The sequence below is a fragment of the Macaca thibetana genome, chromosome 3 (genome assembly GCF_024542745.1).
Source record: "Macaca thibetana thibetana isolate TM-01 chromosome 3, ASM2454274v1, whole genome shotgun sequence".
Lineage (NCBI taxonomy): Eukaryota > Metazoa > Chordata > Mammalia > Primates > Cercopithecidae > Macaca > Macaca thibetana.
The window spans coordinates 137,537,808-137,554,521 of record NC_065580.1 but is presented as its reverse complement, the minus strand read 5'-3'; the positions used below and the strand labels follow the sequence as shown (position 1 = coordinate 137,554,521).

The following is a 16,714-nucleotide window of genomic DNA, read 5'->3' as shown; positions in this document are numbered from 1 at the left end:
ACTTTGGGAGGCCGAGACGGGCGGATCACGAGGTCAGGAGATCGAGACCATCCTGGCTAACACGGTGAAACCCCATCTCTACTTAAAAATACAAAAAACTAGCCGGGTGCGGTGGCGGGCGCCTGTAGTCCCAGCTACTCGGGAGGCTGAGGCAGGAGAATGGCGTGAACCCGGGAGGCGGAGCTTGCAGTGAGCTGAGATCCGGCCATTGCACTCCAGCCTGGGTGGCAGAGCGAGACTCCGTCTCAAAAAAAAAAAAAAAAAAAAAAAAAAAAAAAAGAACCATAAAGATGTTTCAATCTTTTTTCCCAGGAAACGTACCAAGAATTCACCACAAGATTAATTAAAAAGAAAAAATGTGCATATGTAAGATACACATATTATTTGCTTATTCTAATAGCAAAAAAAAAAAAAAACCAAAAAAAACAACAACAAAAAAAACCGGCTAGAAGAGTTGAAAAGTACTTATAAATTAGGAAAAATGGCATGGGGGGATGCAAATGAACCTGTTCATAAAAATCACAAAACCGTAAGAGCACACACATTGGCTGGGTGAGGTGGCTCACACCTATAATCCTAACCCTTTGAGAAACTGAGATAGGAGGATCTCATGAAGCCAGGAGTTTGAGATCAGCCAGGGCAACATAGTGAGATTCTGTCTCTACAAAATTTTCCATTTGTGTGTGTGTGAAACAGGGTCTCGCTATGTTGCCCAGGCTGGTCTTGAACTCCTGGGCTCAAGCAATCCTCCTGCCTTGGCCTCCCAAAGTGCCAGGATTATGGGCGTGAGCCACCATGCCCAGTCTCTATAAAAAAATTCTAAAAATCAGCCAGGCAGGGGTTGCTTGTGCCTGTAGTCCCAACTACTTGGAACCCTGACATGGTAGAATCACTTAAGCAAAGGAATTTGAGGTTGCAGTGAGCAGTGACTGTGCCACCATACTTCAGCCTAGGTAACAGAGAGGGACCTCATCTCTTTAAAAAGAAAAAAAAGACAAAACATGTCATAGTGCATGAGGAATTTGAAAAGACCTACAAATATTAATATGCCTAGAATTATGTAGACTTATTGATTTAAAATCAGTAAAAAAATGGTTTACAATAGTAATTGCTGCATAGTATTCACCAATCTTCTTTTTTTTTTTTTTTTTTTTTGAGACGGAGTCTTGCTCTGTCACCCAAGCTGGAGTGCAGTGGCGCGATCCTGGCTCACTGCAAGCTCCGCCTCCTGGGTTCACGCCATTCTCCTGCCCCAGCCTCCCGAGTAGCTGGGACTACAGGCGCCCGCCACTGCGCCCGGCTCATTTTTTTTTTTGTATTTTTAGTAGAGACGGGGTTTCACCGTGGTCTCGATCTCCTGACCTTGTGATCCGCCCGCCTCGGCCTCCCAAAGTGCTGGGATTACAGGCATGAGCCACCGCGCCCGGCCTATTCACCAATCTTCGACACCTAAACCTACCTGCTATGGTGTATGGGATCTTTTGAGAAGTTTCACCCATCCCACTGAAGGGTCCCTCTGAGCACTAAAGGACAGGACTGTGATGACAGCCCACTGGACAACATGAGTCACGCCCAACATAAATAGAAATCTGAGCTGACTGAGTGTGAAGAATGGGCAAGTGCAGGATACACAAGCATGTTTTACACCTGAAAGCAGAGGCATCGCAAGGGAAAGATGTGAAATGATGCTGTATGACTAGAGCCTCTACAATCAGTTTTCATCCACCTTAGTAGCAAAGCTCTTTTCATACCAAGGTTGTAAGCCAATTATTAAGCGTTTCTGGATACCAGCAAAAGATAACAAGGGAAAAATACATGTACATAAAGTATTTTTGGTTCCATACATGTCTTCCAAGACAAATCCAAACATCTGATTTCCAGGAAGGTCATGCTGGGAAGTCAAGAACAGCATCAGGGAACAACTTCAGATTGAGTTTCCATGAGTAATTCAAGGGGGATTTTCTTATATTCTTACCCGGGCTTCAAATTCTGATGTTTCTTCCACATATCCAAGTCCTCCTTTTTGTAACCTTGTTGCAACTTCAATGAGATCACTACGAAGAAAGTTTAAAAGCTCCTGGTTGCCATCACAGGATTTTAGACCCAAATTTGGTTTCCGAGCTAGATGAATAGAGTGAATAATGTCCTGGTACCTAGAAGATTTGGGACAAGAGAAAAGGGAAAGAAAGAAACCTTTTGAAGATGTTCTTTAAATTTCAATTACTTAACATTTTATTTCTAGAAAACTTACTTAGATCTCTTTCACCTCTCCCTGGTGTTTTTTCTTTTTTTTTTTTTCCTGAGACAGGGTCTTGCTCTGTCACACAGGCTGGAGTGCAAAGGTGCCATCACAGCTCACTGCACCTTCAAACTTCGGCACTCATGCAGTCCTCCGACCTGAGCCTACAGCTGGGATTACAAGGCATGTGCCTCCACACCTGGCTAATTTTTTTTATTTTTTGTAGGGATGGGGTCTTGCTTGCTATGTTGTGCAGACTGGTCTCAAACTCCTGATTTCAAGTGATCCTCTCCCTTAGGCCTCCAAAACTGCTGGGATTACAGGTGTGCACCACCACACCCAACAACTTCTAAGCTTTTAATGGTAGGAATCAATCTTCATATTTAGTGAACAAAACAAGTCCTTTCAATTCAACACACGCAGCATCAAATGTGCTGCCCAAAGAGAAGGAACATCATAGAACTATATTCCTTTGGGGCTCTGTGTACTGACATTTTTCCTTTTTTTTTTTTTTTGAGATGGAGTGTCGCTTCGCCCAGGCTGGAGTGCAGTAGTGTGATCTTGGCTCACTGCAACCTCCATATCCCATGTTCAAGTGATTCTCCTGCCTCAGTCTCCCTAGTAGCTGGGACTACTAGGCGCCCGTCACCACGCCCGGCTAGTTTTTGTATTTTTAGTAGAGGCGGGGTTTTGCCATGTTGGCCAGGCTGATCTCGAACTCCTGACCTTGTAGATCCACCTGCCTCCGCCTTCCAAAGTGCTGGAATTACAGGTGTGAGCCACTGTGCCCGGCCCTCCTTTGTCTTTCTTCATTTGCCTAGACACATCTGTATTCAGACAACACAATTCTGAATGCAATTTTAATTAATTTACACATTAAGCAGTGGACTAACATCAACATTATGTACCTATTTTCCCTCGCAAAAGTCTGGCAATGGTGTAGAGTATGTACTGAATCACATTTTCCTTCCCTCTTCCAACAAACCTAAACTCAACCATGAAATTGAGCAGAGTCAGAAATAAGAGGTGGCATTAAGCCAAAATCTTCTTTTTTTTTTTTTTGAGACGGAGTCTCACTGTGTCTCCCAGGCTGGAGTGCAGTGGCGCGATCTCGGCTCACTGCAAGCTCCGCCCCCCGGGTACAGGCCATTCTCCCGCCTCAGCCTCCCAAGTAGCTGGGACTACAGGCGCCCGCTACCACGCACGGCTAGTTTTTTGTATTTTTAGTACAGACGGGGTTTCACCATGTTAGCCAGGATAGTCTCGATCTCCTAACCTTGTGATCCACCCGCCTCGGCCTCCCAAAGTGCTGGGATTACAGGCTTGAGCCACCGCGCCCGGCCAAGCCAAAATCTTATCCTGGCTTTGATAGAAATGTCTACAACAAATATGGCAGTCGCAAATTTAGATGGAGTTGATGCTACTTTGTAGACAGAACAGGGTTTTTGGTTCTTTTTAATTCATATGGCATGAAATTCACCAACTTGAAGCATGTACTTCAGTGGTTTTTGTTGTAGAACGACCACAACTATGTAATTCCAAAACATTTTCATCACCCCAAGCAGGAATCTCTTACCTGTTAGCAATCATCACTCCCACTCTCCCCTTCCCCTATCCTCTGGCAACCACTAATCCACTTTCTGTTTGAAATAGACTTGCCTATTCTAAATGTTTCATTTGAATGAAATCATACACCACATGGCCTTTGATGTCTGACTTATTTCACTTAGCATGTTTTCTAGGTTCATCCATGTTGTAGCACAGAACAGTACTTCATTTCTTTTTGTGGCTAAATAATATTCCATTATTTGAATATTCTAAATTTTGGGCATTTTTTTGTTTCATTTTGTTTGAGATAGCGTCTCGCTCTGTCACCCAGGCCAACCCAGAGTACAAGGGCATGATCTTGGCTCAGTGCAACCTCTGCCTCCTGGGTTCAAGTGACCAACTCAGCTCGGCCTCCCAAGTAGCTAAGACTACTTCATACACAAACCACCACACCCAGCTAATTTTTGTATTTTTTGTAGAAACAGAGTTTCTCTATGTTGCCCAGGCTGGTCTCAAAACTCCTGGATGCCGAGACATTGGCCTATCTTCACCTCTCAAAATGCCAGGATTACAGGTGTGGGCCACCACACAAGGCCTGGATATATACCAAATTTTATTTATCCATTCCATCAATTGATCGTCATTGCCATTTTTTCCACCTTTTGGTTCTTCTGAATATTGACAGAACACTTCTGGACACCCACCCATCTGGGCCTGCACCTGCAAAGCTGTCTAACAACCATGAGGCTCACAGCTTGGTGCTGGCACATGTTCTTTAGTGCATAATCCTGCTACTCTACATATAGATGGCCAAAGGCATATTTTTCCAATAAGCATAATGTGCCAAGAAAATATCAGGTAATATGAACACAAAACGGTTACACATTTAAAATATTTTACTTTAGTAACTTTAATGGATAATAATAAAAAAAAAAAACCCTCAGATATTTATATCCAATGCTAAAGAGAAGTAAGGTGTGACGAGTAAGATGAAAACCTCTTACCTCTTCTCTAGTCTCTCTTTAAGTTGACTTTCCCTTATTCCCTGAGGGTGAAGACAGTTTAACAATTCATCCAGCTCCTTTTGACTATCACATAAAAACCTGTAGGGGCAAAACAGACCTGATAACTCTGAAAAAAAAAAAAAAAAATTCAAAATCAAACACTAAGCAAGGGATCTAGAGTTGGTAGTGGGACTTGGGAGAACAGAATTCCAAATGTGTTCACAGTTTACTATCTAGAAGTAGAATTAAGTAATTTACTATTTTCATGATGACTAATGTTAACTCTGTACTAGGACACCGGAGCCAATATGGTTCCTATTAAAATATTAAATGAAATTTTATAAAGTTAATTAGCATACTTGTCCCTTTCCCTCCAGAGAGTAAACCTATACCCAAAATTCAAAAATGAAACATCATTAAACAACCACAGATGATCACAGTTAAAGTCACAGAATGGATCCTCTAAAACCTAGCTCACTGCCTAAAAGCAGAATTGCACACAAAGGAAACTAACGGCTATGCACACAATTTGTTAATTAATAAAAGTTAAGGAAAATCTTAAATACTTCTATTCCCAATCAAATTTAAGCTACATTTTTACTGCTATATAAGATATATCACATAATACACAAAGTTATATTACAAGGGGGGAAAATCAAAATTCCAACCCTTAAAAAACAAGTATCCTCTTAACGAAAATCAGGTCTGCTAATGCAAGAAGTTTTGGTACCCAAAATATCAAAGTCACACAAAGTATCCTGAGCATTATTAACTCACTGGCATCACTATACTAAATACTTTCTTCCTTAACAATTAAAAGGAAAAAGAAAGAGCAACCAGATGAATGCTCACATTACCATAGGTTCTGTCCTTGTTTAGGTGTGGTTGTCTCTACAGCAACTTCTGTTGCTGGTCCATGTTGTGTGTTCATGTTTGCATTTTTACCTAAGTTTGCTTTCTTACCTAAGAAAAATTGAGATATTAGGTTGACTACAGTAAATGTCCAATTGCTAGTTTCAAACCTAAGCAGTACCCAGTGCCAAACTCAACAATTTGTAACAACACAGATGGTTCCTGTGAAATATCAAATATATCTTCATGTATAATAGATGCTACTTTCTCTTACATATCTTAAACACAGCATGTTATCTCAGATATTTGCTGAGGTGGAATCGCTGCACAGTTCCAAAGTTTAAAAGTACTGCAACTTAGAATGAAGAAGAATGACTATCTTTATATCAAAGCAAAATAAAGAACTTACTCCTTTTACATGATGTTAAGAGCAAAGGCATCTGTAGTGAAGCAGAAGCAATGAGAATACATAAATACCATAGACTTATCCTTGGAGGTTTCAAGTGGCAAATAATACAACTAACTTTTTTGTAAATCAGTTCCTATATACTGATACATAACTTTAACATAGATATATTTTGAGCCAATTTATCAAAGCCTATCTTAGCTCATCACAATATTTGTTTTTTGTTTTTTTGAGACAGAGTCTTGCTCTGTCGCCCAGGCTGGAGTGCAGTGGTGTGATCTTGGCTCACTGAAACCTTCGGCTCACTGACACCTCCGCCTCCTGGGTTCAGGTGATTCTCCCTGCCTCAGACTGCCAAAAGGCTGGTATTATAGGCGCGCGCCACCACGTCTGGCTAATTTTTGCATTTTTAGTAGAGATGGGGTTTGACCATGTTGGCCAGGTTGGTCTCGAACTCCTGACCTCAGGTGATCTGCCCACCTTGGCCTCCCAAGTGCTGGGATTACAGGTGTGAGCCACCACTCTTGGCCAGTCATCACAATACTTAGCTTACAATAAGCCTTACCTTACAATAAGCCTTACTGCATACTATGACTGTTTCTCTTCTCTTTCCCATTCTCCCCGCTTTAACCTGAAACACCTCTGCAATACTACTAACACATAACCTTGTTTAGTCTTTTCAGTTGGGGTTTTTTTTTTTTTTTTTTTGAGACAGAATGTTGCTCTGTCACCCAGGCTGGAGTGCAGTGGCGCAATCTTGGCTCACTGCAACCCCTGCCTTCTGGGCTTAAAACAATTCTCTTGCCTCAGCCTGCCAATTAGCTGGGATTACAGGCACCTGCCACCGTGCTCAGCTAATTTTTGTATTTTTTGTAGAGACGGGGTTTTGCCATGTTGGCCAGGCTGGTCTTCAACTTCTGAGCTCAAGTGATCCACCTGCCTCAGCCTCCCAAAGTGCTGGATTATAGGCCTGAGCCACTGCATCCCGCCTCAGCTGGGTAATTTTAAATAGAAACTGCCATTCTAGAACTGGAAAACGTGAAACAACATCCACCAGGATGCTCTAGAAGTGAAGGGTCTGGGTCCCCAACCTTGTCTTGGGGACACATTATAAAGTAACACTCCCTCATCCCACTGAAATCTCTTCCAAATCTAAACATCCGGGCTCCACAGTTACTGCTCTCAAATCTAACTGCCCTCACCTGAGTGTTTATGAAGTCTACCAAAACTAGATTGTTCTAACAAGTGACATAATCTATGCTCAATATAATTCAACATACAAACACCTTAAATTTGAAGTTTTATTTGAAGGAATGTTTATTTTTGTAAATTAGTAGTATTCTTACTTAACAATTTTGTGAGTTTCAAGTTTGAGTTAGGAATTTCTCTAACATGAAAAGTTACTTTAAAAAAATAAAGATTTATCAATGAAGCACAAGAATCTAGTACTCAGGAAGCAACTCTTTTTTTTCCTTTACCTCCCACGTGACACCAACACATAAGCAATTTTCATTAGGTTACAGACAGGAGAGCTGAAGGAAGTTTATGGATCATTTAACCTAGTGATTCTCGACAGGGAGCACCGCTGCCTGCCATAGGCATCTGGCAGGATCTAGAGACATACTTGGTTTTCACTGCTACCACACAGTGGGTAGAGGGAAGCTCCTGAATGCACAGGACAGCTCCCAGTACAAAAAACTATCTTCCTCATCAGTGTCATGGTGGGAGAAAAAAAAAAAAAGATTCATCTAGCCCAAAATGTCAGCAACACTGGGGTTGAGAAAACCTGAGCTAACCTAAGAATCTTATTTTTTTAATTAAAATTTGTTTAATTTCTTTCTCGAAATATACTCAATACATACACTTTAAGAAAGAAGATGAATATATATTCAGAAAACCATTCACTGTGTATTTCTTTTACAAACTGAACACATATACCCAGCACCCAGATGAAGAGAAAGAATATTACCAGTGTCCCTACATGATCCCTTCTCAGTCACTCATTCTTCATTAGGTATTTGCTATGTTTCTCCTCACAAGAATTGTAAGGACCTTATCTGTCTTGTTTGCAGCTATACCCCTAGCATTTAAGACCTTATCTGTCTTCTTTGCTGCTGTACCCCTAACATATGAAAAACTGCTTCACAAATAGATTCAGCATAAACACTGAATAAATTAATTTTAAAAGTAAAAGAGGGTCAGGTGCGGTGGCTCACACTTGTAATCCCAGCACTTTGAGAGGCCGATGTGGGTGAATCATCTGAGGTCAGGAGTTTGAGACCAGGTTGGCCAACATGGCGAAACCCTGTCTCTACTAAAAATACAAAAATTAACCAGATGTGGTGGCAGACACCCATAGTCCCAGCTACCTAGGAGGCTGAGGTAGGAGAACTGTTTCAACCCAGGAGGCAGAGGTTGCAGTGAGCCGAGATCGCACCACTGCACTCCAGCTTGGGTGGCAAGAGTGAAACTCCGTCTCCAAAAAAAAAAAAAAGTAGAAGAGGACATGTAACACTTCCCTTCTTAGCCCCCATACCTCAGTTTCAGCCCTTGAGGCACCTACAAAGGCTTCCAAGGGACAAAGTTTGAAAACTGCTCCTATAAAATCTAATACCCAAATATCCTAATATTCAAGCTCTTCATCTTCTCACACTATGCTTAGAACAAAGGTAGTAATCAAATGTGGGTTTCTTTCCTTCTGTCTACACATTTCACATCTACCCATGTCACTCAAATTGATTTAAGACCACAATAAAGAAATTCTGCAAATGGAAAAGGTGACAGAGGAAAGGCAGTCCTTAATGTTGAGCCCACTAGAGCAGGGTGAACTCACTCTTAGATATACAGATATACTCACTGCGGGGACAGTAATCCTCATCAGCAGAGACTGTGTGGTCTTTGCAGTGATGGTTGAATCGGTAGTCAATGCTATCATGTACCCAGCCTTTTTCAATGAATAATCCTGGAACTTCATCTGAGAAGAGCCAGTATCTACAAATCACAACCAGTATTAGTAAGACAATGAATAGATCAGGACTGCAGGATGATTTTACTGCTGGAGAAGGTAATTACAGAGTATCATGGAACATTCAAAACCACAGTTTACGGAATTCTTCCTCTTCAGAACTCTAGACAGATAAAAATTGCAAGGTAAATCAAAGTATATGAGAAATGTTGAAACTGGAGACTAGTTTAGTGTCTGTAATTTGTGTAACTTCTTTCTTTTTTTTTTTTTTTTTGAGACAGTCTCGTTCTGTTGCCCAGGCTAGAGTACAGTGGCCTGATCTCAGCTCACTGCAAGCTCCGCCTCCTGGGTTTACGCCATTCTCCTGCCTCAGCCTCCCGAGTAGCTAGGACTACAGGCGCCCGCCGCCTCACCCAGCTAGCTTTTTGTATTTCTTAGTAGAGACACGGCTTCACCGGGTTAGCCAGGAGGGTCTCAATGTCCTGACCTCATGATCCACCCGCCTCAGCCTCCCAAAGTGCCACTTCTTTCTTTTTTCTTTTTTTTTGAGACTGAGTCTGGCTCTGTCGCCCAGGCTGGAGTGCAGTGGCCGGATCTCAGCTCACTGCAAGCTCCGCCTCCCGGGTTTACGCCATTCTCCTGCCTCAGCCTCCCGAGTAGCTGGGACTACAGGCGCCCGCCACTTCGCCCGGCTAGTTTTTTGTATTTTTTAGTAGAGATGGGGTTTCACCGTGTTAGCCAGGATGGTCTCGATCTCCTGACCTCGTGATCCACCCGTCTCGGCCTCCCAAAGTGCTGGGATTACAGGCTTGAGCCACCGCGCCCGGCCCACTTCTTTCTTTTTTCAATGGAAATAGGGTTTCGCTATGTTGGCCAGGCTGGTCTTGAACTACTGGCCTCAAGCAATCCTCTTGCTTCAGCGTCCCAAAGTGTTAGGATTACAGGTGTGAGCCACCACGCCCAGCCCCAATTTGTGTAACTACTAATATTTCTCCTTCTTTAGGTTTTACAAAATGTATGCATTTAAAACCTATTATCATTTTTAAAGACTTGTATTTGGATTACATTTCACCTATCACCATCATTTAAGCTTCCTACTTGTGGTATCTTCAAGGGCGTGAATATGTCTTACTTAACTTGCAACTCTAGCATTTGGCAGTTAATATTCAATAATCATCAACAATTCTGTTTCCAAATAGAAATGGAAAACTGAAGAGAGAAGCTTGCCTATTCTTGTACTTTAGGAAATTTTCATAACTAACAGCAATTAAATAGTCCTAAAGAAAACAAAAATTCGGTTGAGGAACTGACCTATTATGGTTTCGATCTGTGCCAATAGGAGTCCTGCGCATGACTAGTTTGGCCTTGGCAATCCCTTCCTGGAAAGCTTTCTCAGCAGCTGCTTTGTGCTTCCGTATTCGTTCTTCTTCAGCTTGGCGTTCCAGTTTCACTATTAAAAAGACTCAATCAGATATTTTCCTAGTAAATCCCACTCTTACAAATTAAATAAAATATGGAGTAAAAAGTGGCTAGTGTTCAGGAGTTGTTTATAAAATCTTAGTTTGCTTTCCCTAATTCTAATGTTGTAAGAAATGACATGTGAGGCAGCAACATCTAGTCCTCCTACACTCCTTGAATTTTGGTGACATCTCATCCCTAACTCAATGCAAAATCTTTTATCTCCAAAATATCACTTCTTTTTGTTTTCGTTTTGAGGCAGAGTCTTGCTCTGTCACCCAGGCTGGAGTGCAGGGGCGCGATCTCGGCTCACTGCAACCTCTGCCTCCCAGGTTCAAGCAATTCTCCAGCCTCAGCCTCCCGAATGTAGCTGGACTACAGGCACACACCACCACGTCCAGCTAATTCTGGCATTTTTAGTAGAGATGGGGTTTCCCCATGTCATCCAGGCTCGTCTCGAACTCCTGACCTCAAATGAATCACCCGTCTCAGCCTCCCAAAGTGCTGGGATTACAGGCGTGAGCCACCATACCTGGCCAAAATATCACTTCTTAATATATTTTAAACAATCCTGAAGAAATAGTTAACAGTCCATAAATGGGACTAACTGAAACATCTTCTGACAGGTGCACCTACAGGATCCTCAAAAAGATCACGATAAATAAAACCAGTAAAGTAACTATTTCAAAATAAAACATACTTCAGTCCTGAGGAATCTGATAGTAATTTGGCTTAACAGCCCTGATGACAAGAAAAAAAACCCTGAAAAACGGCAGGGGAGCACTTGTGAATAATAATTATTTTACACTGAACACCTCTTTTTCTAATTATTCAGCAAGTTACTGTTAATGATAAAAATTTTATTTCTGATTATTCATTAATTAGGTTTGAAATTTCCCTCAACAACAAAAGCAGCCCACTAATTTTGAAAGTTTTTCCATAATTGTCACAAACCCTGACACCATAGGGTACAGAGCAATGCTATATACATTGTCACAATTTTAAAAAATTGTTCATTGTTTTTTTAGAGACAGGGTCTTACTATGTTTGCCCACGCTGGTCTCAAACTTCTGGGCTCAAGCAATCCTCCTGCCTCGGCTTCTAAGAGTGCTGGGATTAGAGGTGTGAGCCATTACACTCAGCCCCAAGAATTTTTAACTCTGATTGTCTTATTGACAATAACATCTACAATAAGATGTGAATCTGGAAAATGCACCTGTCTAAAGATGTTACTTTAAAAACTTAAGATAAATTCCATTCAAAACATGGAATTTGTTACCTTTGATAAACAGTTTTCTAGCCCAAATGACACTGTATATTTTTAACAATGTTTATAGTAAAAAACAGTACAAAGGTAAATGATAAAAAAGAGAGAGAGAGGGAATGAGTGAGTGATGGCCCAATTACAGTGAAGGAAAAGTTTAGTCTCCCAAGACCACAAACAAAGAAACATAAACCAACTTAGGACAAGTCACCAAAGCAAGACCCAAGTTCTGACTCAGAGGTTACAGCACTGAACTAGTTATCCAAAGACCTGAACTCTAATCCAAATACTGATTTTGGTAAAATATTAATATCATGTCCTTTGTTTCTATACAAATAACAGAATATCATCTTCTTTTCCTTTCTCTTAAGATAAATATAAAACACAGCGAAGCAGTCCAAAAATGCAAGAAGAAATTATTACGTTTCCGATAAAACAGGGCCGAACGTTTTAACCTACATTCTGCTTTATCTGGAGTACAGTTACACTTTTTTTTCTCTTTTTTTGAGACAGAGTTTCTCTCGTGTTGCCCAGGCTGAGTGCAATGGTGTGATATGGCCTCACCGCAACCTCCACCTCCCAGGTTCAAGCAATACTCCTTGCCTCAGTCTACCGAGTAGCTGGGATTACAGGCATGTGTCACCACACCCAGCTAATTTTGTATTTTAGTAGAGACAAGGTTTCTCTGTGTTGGTCAGGCTGGTCTTGAACTCCCAACCTCAGGTGATCCGCCCACCTCAGCCTCCCCAAGTGCTGGGATTACAGGCATGAGCCACTGCGCCCGGCTGCAGTTATACTTTCTTGATAGGTTTTGTTTTGTTTTGAGATGGAGTCTCGCCCTGTCACCCAGCCTGTAGTGCAATGGCACGATCTCGGCTCACTGCAACCTCTGACTCCCTGGTTCAAGCGATTATCCTGCCTCAGCTTCCCGAGTAGCTGGAATTACAGGCGTGTATCACCACGCCCAGCTAATTTTTTTTGTTTTGTTTTGTTTTTTGAGACACAGTCTTGCTCTCTCCCCCAGGCTGGAGTGCGGTGGTGCAATCTTGGCTCACTGCAACCTTGGACTCCCTGGTTCAAGCAACTCTCCTGCCTCAGCATCCTGAGTAGCTGGGATTACAGGCATGCGCCACCACACCAGGCTAATTTTTGTATTTTCAGTAGAGACAGGGTTTCACCATGTTGGCCAGAATGGTCTTGATCTCCTGACCTTGTGATCCACCCGCCTCAGCCTCCCAAAGTGCTGGGATTACAGGCGTGAGCCACCGCGCCCCCAGCTAATTTTTTGTATGTTGGCCAGGCTGGTCTCAAATTCCTGACCTCATGATCCACCCGCCTCGGCCTCCCAAAGTATAGGATTACAGGCATGAGCCACAGAGCCTGGATCTTCACAGGTCTTTAAAATTGTAAATACAATGGGCAGGGGCGGTGGCTTACGCCTTTAATCCCAGCAATTTGGGAAGTTGAGGCAGGCGGTTCACTTGAGGTCAGAGTTTGAGACCAGCTGAGCCAACATGATGAATCCCCATCTCTACTAAAAATACAAAAATTAGCTGGGCATAGTAGCGGACGTCTTGTTATTGCAGCTACTCAGGAGGCTGAAGCACGGGAATGGCTTGAACCTGGGAGGCAGAGGTTGCAGTGAGCCAAGATCGCACCACTGCACTCCACCCTGGGCGACAGAGCAATGCTCTGTATCCAAACAAATAAATAAAATGGAAAGTACACATTATATATGTGTACTCAGGCACAGTATGCATTATATGTAAAAATATTTCAATGGCCTTAAGGTAGTATAAACTAAAATTTATTTTAAAAGGAATACACATTTTCTAATAAAAGAACTATTCAAGCCGGGTGTGGTGGCTCAGGCCTGTAATCCCAGCAGTTTAGGAGGCTGAAGCGGGAAGATCACTTGAGTTTAGGGGTTCAATACCAACCTCCACAAATAATAAAAAGATTAGCCAGGTGTGACACACGCCTGTAGTCCCAGCTGCTCGGGAGGTTGAAGTGGGAGGATCACTTGAGCCCAAGAGGTCAAGGCTGCAGGGAGCTGAGATCACACCGCTGCACTCCAGCCTGGGTGACAGAATGAGACCTTGTCTCAAAATAAAATAAAAAAGAAAATGTTGAAAAAGAACAAGCTGGAAGATCAACACTTCCCTATTCCGAAACTTACTACAAAGTAATCAGCACAATGTGGCTTTCACATAAAGACAGACATACAGATCAATGAAATAGAATTCAGAGTCCAGAAATAAGCTAACGTAGCCTAGAGTTGTATGATTTTTGACAAGTCTGTCAAGGCCATTCAATGGGGAAAGGTTTACCATTTGAAAAAATGACACTGGGACAACTGGAGAGCCACACACACACAAAACAATAAAGCTGAACTTTTACCTTACACTATAAAAATTAGCTGAAAATAAAAGACCTAAATTTCAGATGTAAAACTACAAGATATTTGGAAGAAAACAAGAGTAAATCTTCATGACCCCAGGTTTGGAAACAGATCCTTAAATCTAACATCAAATCTATGAGTAACAAAAGAATAAACAGATAAAACGAACCTCAACAAATTTAAAAAACTTTTGTGCTTCAAATGATACTACTAAGAAAGTTAAAGGACAGGACAGGCGCAGCAGCTCACAGCTGTAATCCCAGCACTTTGGGAGGTCGAGGCAGGCGGATTACTTGAGGTCAGGAGTTCGAGACCAGCTTGGTCAACATGGTGAAACCCCATCTCTACTAAAAATACAAAATTAGCCAGGCGTGGTGGCACACACCTGTAATCCCAGCTACTTGGGAGGCTGAGGCAAGAGAATTACTTGAATCCAGGAGGTAGAGGTTGCAGGGAGCCGAGATCACACCACTGCACTCCAGCGTGGGCACAAAAAAGTGTGAAACTCCATCTCCCAAAAAAAATTAACAAAAAAAAAGTGAAAGAACACAGAAAATAGATTAAAATATTTGCAGACCAGGTATCTGACAGAGAATTGTATCTAGAATATATAAAGAGCTCTTACAACTCAATAATAAACAACTCAATTTAATAATGGGCAAATGATCTGAATTACTACTTCTCCAAAGACACACGGGTAGCCAGGAGACACATGAAAAGATGTTCAACATCATTAGCCATCAAAGAAATGCAAATCAAAACCACAATGAGATACCATTTCACACCCACTACGATGACTACCATCAAAAAGTCAGAAAATAACAAGTATTGATGAGGACGGAGAAAAGTCAGAACCTTTAATTCGCTGCTGGCGGGCATGTAAAATTGTGCAGCCACTTTGGAAAACAGTCTGGCAGTTTCTCAAATGGTTAAACATAACCATATGACCCAACAATCTCATTCTAGGTATTAACTCTAAAGAAATCAAAGTACATGACTGCTCAAAAACTCATACACCAATGTTTATGGCAGCATTATTCATAACAGGCAAAAGATGAAAACAATCTAAATGTTTATCAAGTGATGAATGAGAAACAAAACGTGGTATATCCAAATAATGGAATATTATCCAGCCATAAAAGGGAATGAAGTACTAACACATGCTACAACATGGATGAACCTGGAGAACATGCTAAGTGAAAAAAGCCAGCCATAAAAAGGCTGCATATTACATGACTGCATTTACATGAAATATCCAGAATAGGTAAATCCATAGACACAGAGAACAGACTGGTGGTTGCCGGGGGATGGGGACAAGGGAGAAGTGAGTGACTTTTGGGTTTTCTTTTAAAAATGTTTTGGGGCCAGGCGCGGTGTGGTGGCTGGCCTGGCACGGTGGCTGGCCAGGCACAGTGGCTCACACCTGTAATCCCAGCACTTTGGGAGGCTAAGGCAGGTGGATCAGGACTTCGAAACCAGCCTGGCCAACATGGTGAAACCCCGTCTCTAAACACAAAAATTGACCAGGCATGATGGCGCGTGCCTATAATCCCAGCTACTCGGGAAGCTGAGGCAGGAGAATCACTTGAACCCAGGAGGCGGAGGTTGCAGTGAGTCAAGATTGCACCACTGCACTCCAACCTCTCAGAAAAAAAAAAAAAAAAAAGGTTTTGGAAATAAATAGAGGTAGTCTATTTTGTGACTGGCTTCTTTCACTTAGCATAATGTTTTCAAGATTCATTCATGTTGTAGCATGTAAAACATTATGCTAAGTGAAAGTCACAAAAGACCACCTATTTATTATACAATTCCATTTACAGAAAACATCTAGAATAGCAAATCTGTAGAGACAAAGTAGACTGGTGGTTGCTCAGGGCTGGGGAGGATGAGTGAATGGGGTAATGACAGTTCATGGGTAAGTTTCTTTCTGATTTGATAAAAATGTTATAAAATTGACTGTGGCAATGGTTGTACATTATCTGTGAATCTACTGAAAACACTAACTCATACACAATAAGTGAACTAATTATACTGCATGTTGATTATTTCTTAATAAAGCTGCTTTTTAAAAGTTCAGATTTGATGGTGCCATCAAAGCCCAAAATTTTTAAGTTCTTAAATCTTAAAGGACAGATTACTTAAAGGACAACTTAAAGGACAATCTGAGTTGGTGACTGTGCTAGGGGCTTCAAATATCCTGTCAACCAATTTTACAACAATCTTATCAAGCATATGAGGAAAGTGAGGCACAGGTAAGTAACTTGCCCAAAGGAACATTGTACAGCTAAGTCAGAGCTAGGATCTGAACCCAGGTCAGTCAACTCCCGAGTCCTATGTTGTTTCCACTATGCTTATGTGTAGATTTGGTCCTTTATTGAACCCAGAAAAGATGCCAACATCACACTAACTTATTAACTAATCAGAATGCCAGGCTGAACACTCCAGCTAAAATATGAAATTATCAATAGAATAAAAAGTAAAATACATACCAATAAGTGCCAGGTTATTACATACAGAAATAAGTAAACAGAGACCCTACCATTACCTCAATAATTTCCTTTCTTTTACTATCTTCTA

At 41.6% G+C, this 16,714-nt stretch overlaps 1 protein-coding gene across 3 annotated transcripts in view; it reads right to left on the bottom strand.

Moving 5' to 3' along the window:
- BAZ1B (bromodomain adjacent to zinc finger domain 1B) overlaps positions 1–16,714 on the bottom strand; it is an 83,256-nt gene that overhangs the window by 22,113 nt on the left and 44,429 nt on the right. For all 3 annotated transcript variants that reach the window (XM_050783611.1, XM_050783613.1, XM_050783612.1), the window contains 5 exons: positions 10,326–10,464; positions 8,907–9,040; positions 5,649–5,754; positions 4,792–4,890; positions 1,976–2,153 (listed from right to left, as the gene is read on the bottom strand). In XM_050783611.1, the coding sequence (XP_050639568.1) occupies positions 1,976–2,153; positions 4,792–4,890; positions 5,649–5,754; positions 8,907–9,040; positions 10,326–10,464 (656 nt within the window). The remainder of the gene's footprint in view (positions 1–1,975; positions 2,154–4,791; positions 4,891–5,648; positions 5,755–8,906; positions 9,041–10,325; positions 10,465–16,714) is intronic.